This window comes from Lottia gigantea, assembly GCF_000327385.1.
Source record: "Lottia gigantea unplaced genomic scaffold LOTGIsca_3023, whole genome shotgun sequence".
NCBI lineage: Eukaryota > Metazoa > Mollusca > Gastropoda > Lottiidae > Lottia > Lottia gigantea.
Window position 1 is genome coordinate 1,381 of NW_008708999.1, and position 1,845 is coordinate 3,225.

The window sequence follows — 1,845 nt, forward strand, 5'->3', positions numbered from 1 at the left end:
GAATTCTGTATGAATAGTTTTGTCCCTGAAGATCTGGAACATGTATCAGCTTGTCCACGCTATTTTATTTTAATGGACAAGATTCCTGTCAATCGGAATAGAAAACCAGATAGAATGGCCACGGAAAAATACGCCAAACATTATTTAAATCTCTAAACCTAAACTATATTCTTGTATTTATAGTCTCTAATATAATAAATATTAAAATAATCATCATTATCTATGTGTATTTAAATAAAATGATTTACAATAATTGTAGTTGGTGATTAGCATCAGGTGTACTAGAAGGGGGGAAAGGGGCGTGGCATTAGGTGTAGGGGAAAGGGCACGAAGTACACCCCAAATAAACTCGTCACTAAACCAGAGGTCAGTAAACACCGTTCATTCTAGACCGGGACGTCTTCCCTTATTTCAGCCTCTGTTAGCTATTTTGAAAGTTGTCGGCTGTCAAAGTATCTACCAGAGGTGAGAATAATGAAAGATGCTTCTGCCTGCGTTTTCAGTAATTACGTCGTAATATCGGTTAGATGGTAATTACACCACTGTGTAAGTGAACAGGTTCTGAAAAGTAATACATATAGCTGAATGTAATCTTTATCACCGAGTAATACAAATATTTAGTCGATTATAACCCTAAAAGACCCGTTTGTGCACAACACAGAGGGGCAGTGCACAGTACAAGGGGACAGTATACAACACAGTTGGATAGTGCACAACACAGGGGGACAGTGCACAACACAAAGGGACAGCGTACATCATAAGTGGACACTGTACAACACAATGGGTCAGTGAACATCATAAGGGGACCCTGTACAACACAATGGGACAGTGTACAATTCAAGGGGCCAGTGCACAACACATGGGGCCAGTGCTCAGCACAAGGGGACAGTGCACAACGCAAGAGGACAGTGCACAGCACAAGGAGACAGTGCAAAACACAAGGAGTCAGTGCACAACACTAGGGGACAGTACACAACACAAGGGGACAGCGTACATCATAAGAGGACACTGTACAACACAATGGGTCAGTGTGTATCATAAGGGGACACTGTACAACACAATGGGGCAATGTATAATTCAGGGGGCCAGTGCACAACACATGGGGCCAGTGCTCAGCACAAGGGAACAGTGCACCACACAAGAGGACAGTGCACAGCACAAGGGGACAGTGCAAAACACAAGGAGTCAGTGTACAACACTAGGGGACAGTGCACAATACAAGTGGACAGCGCACAACACAATCGAAAGGTGTACAATACAAGGGGCCAGTGCTCAGCACAAGGGGACAGTGCACAACACAAGGGGACAGTGCACAGCACAATGGGACAGTGTATAATACAATGGGGCAGTGCTCAGAACAAGGGAACAGTGCACAACACAAGGTGACAGTGCTCAGCACAATGGGACAGTGTATAATACAAGGGGGCAGTGCTCAGAACAAGGAAACAGTGCACAACACAAGGGGACAGTGCACAGCACAATGGGACAGTGTATAATACAAAGGGGCAGTGCTCAGAACAAGGGAACAGTGCGCAACACAAGCGGACAGCGCCCAGCACAATGGTACAGTGTATAATACCAGGGGGCAGTGCTCAGAACAAGGGGACAGTGCACAACACAAGGGGACAGTATACAACACTAGGGGACAGTATACAACACTAGGGATAGTGCACAACAAAAGTTTCTCATGTTCATAAAATACATTAAATTGTGGAAACGTGAAATGCTGTACAAAATCAAGTTGCCCGTGTAACCCTGTCTTGTTACGGACGATTTACAATGGGAATATAATGAGAAATCAACATTTTACTTGGAATGCACAATTTTTTTTTTAAGTATTTAAAT

General features: G+C 43.7%; 3 protein-coding genes across 3 annotated transcripts; all 3 read right to left on the reverse strand.

Annotated features, from left to right (window-relative positions):
- Window positions 1–625: 625 nt before the first annotated feature.
- LOTGIDRAFT_147564 (hypothetical protein) lies at window positions 626–895 on the reverse strand (the record flags this gene model as incomplete). Its single annotated transcript, XM_009057602.1, has 1 exon — window positions 626–895. A coding segment is annotated over one exon (270 nt), but the record flags the coding sequence as incomplete, so codon positions are not given.
- A 303-nt stretch (window positions 896–1,198) lies between these two features.
- LOTGIDRAFT_147565 (hypothetical protein) lies at window positions 1,199–1,378 on the reverse strand (the record flags this gene model as incomplete). Its single annotated transcript, XM_009057603.1, has 1 exon — window positions 1,199–1,378. A coding segment is annotated over one exon (180 nt), but the record flags the coding sequence as incomplete, so codon positions are not given.
- Window positions 1,379–1,432: 54 nt separating this feature from the next.
- LOTGIDRAFT_147567 (hypothetical protein) lies at window positions 1,433–1,624 on the reverse strand (the record flags this gene model as incomplete). The annotated part of the gene is made up of 1 exon (XM_009057604.1): window positions 1,433–1,624. A coding segment is annotated over one exon (192 nt), but the record flags the coding sequence as incomplete, so codon positions are not given.
- Between the last annotated feature and the right edge of the window lie 221 nt (window positions 1,625–1,845).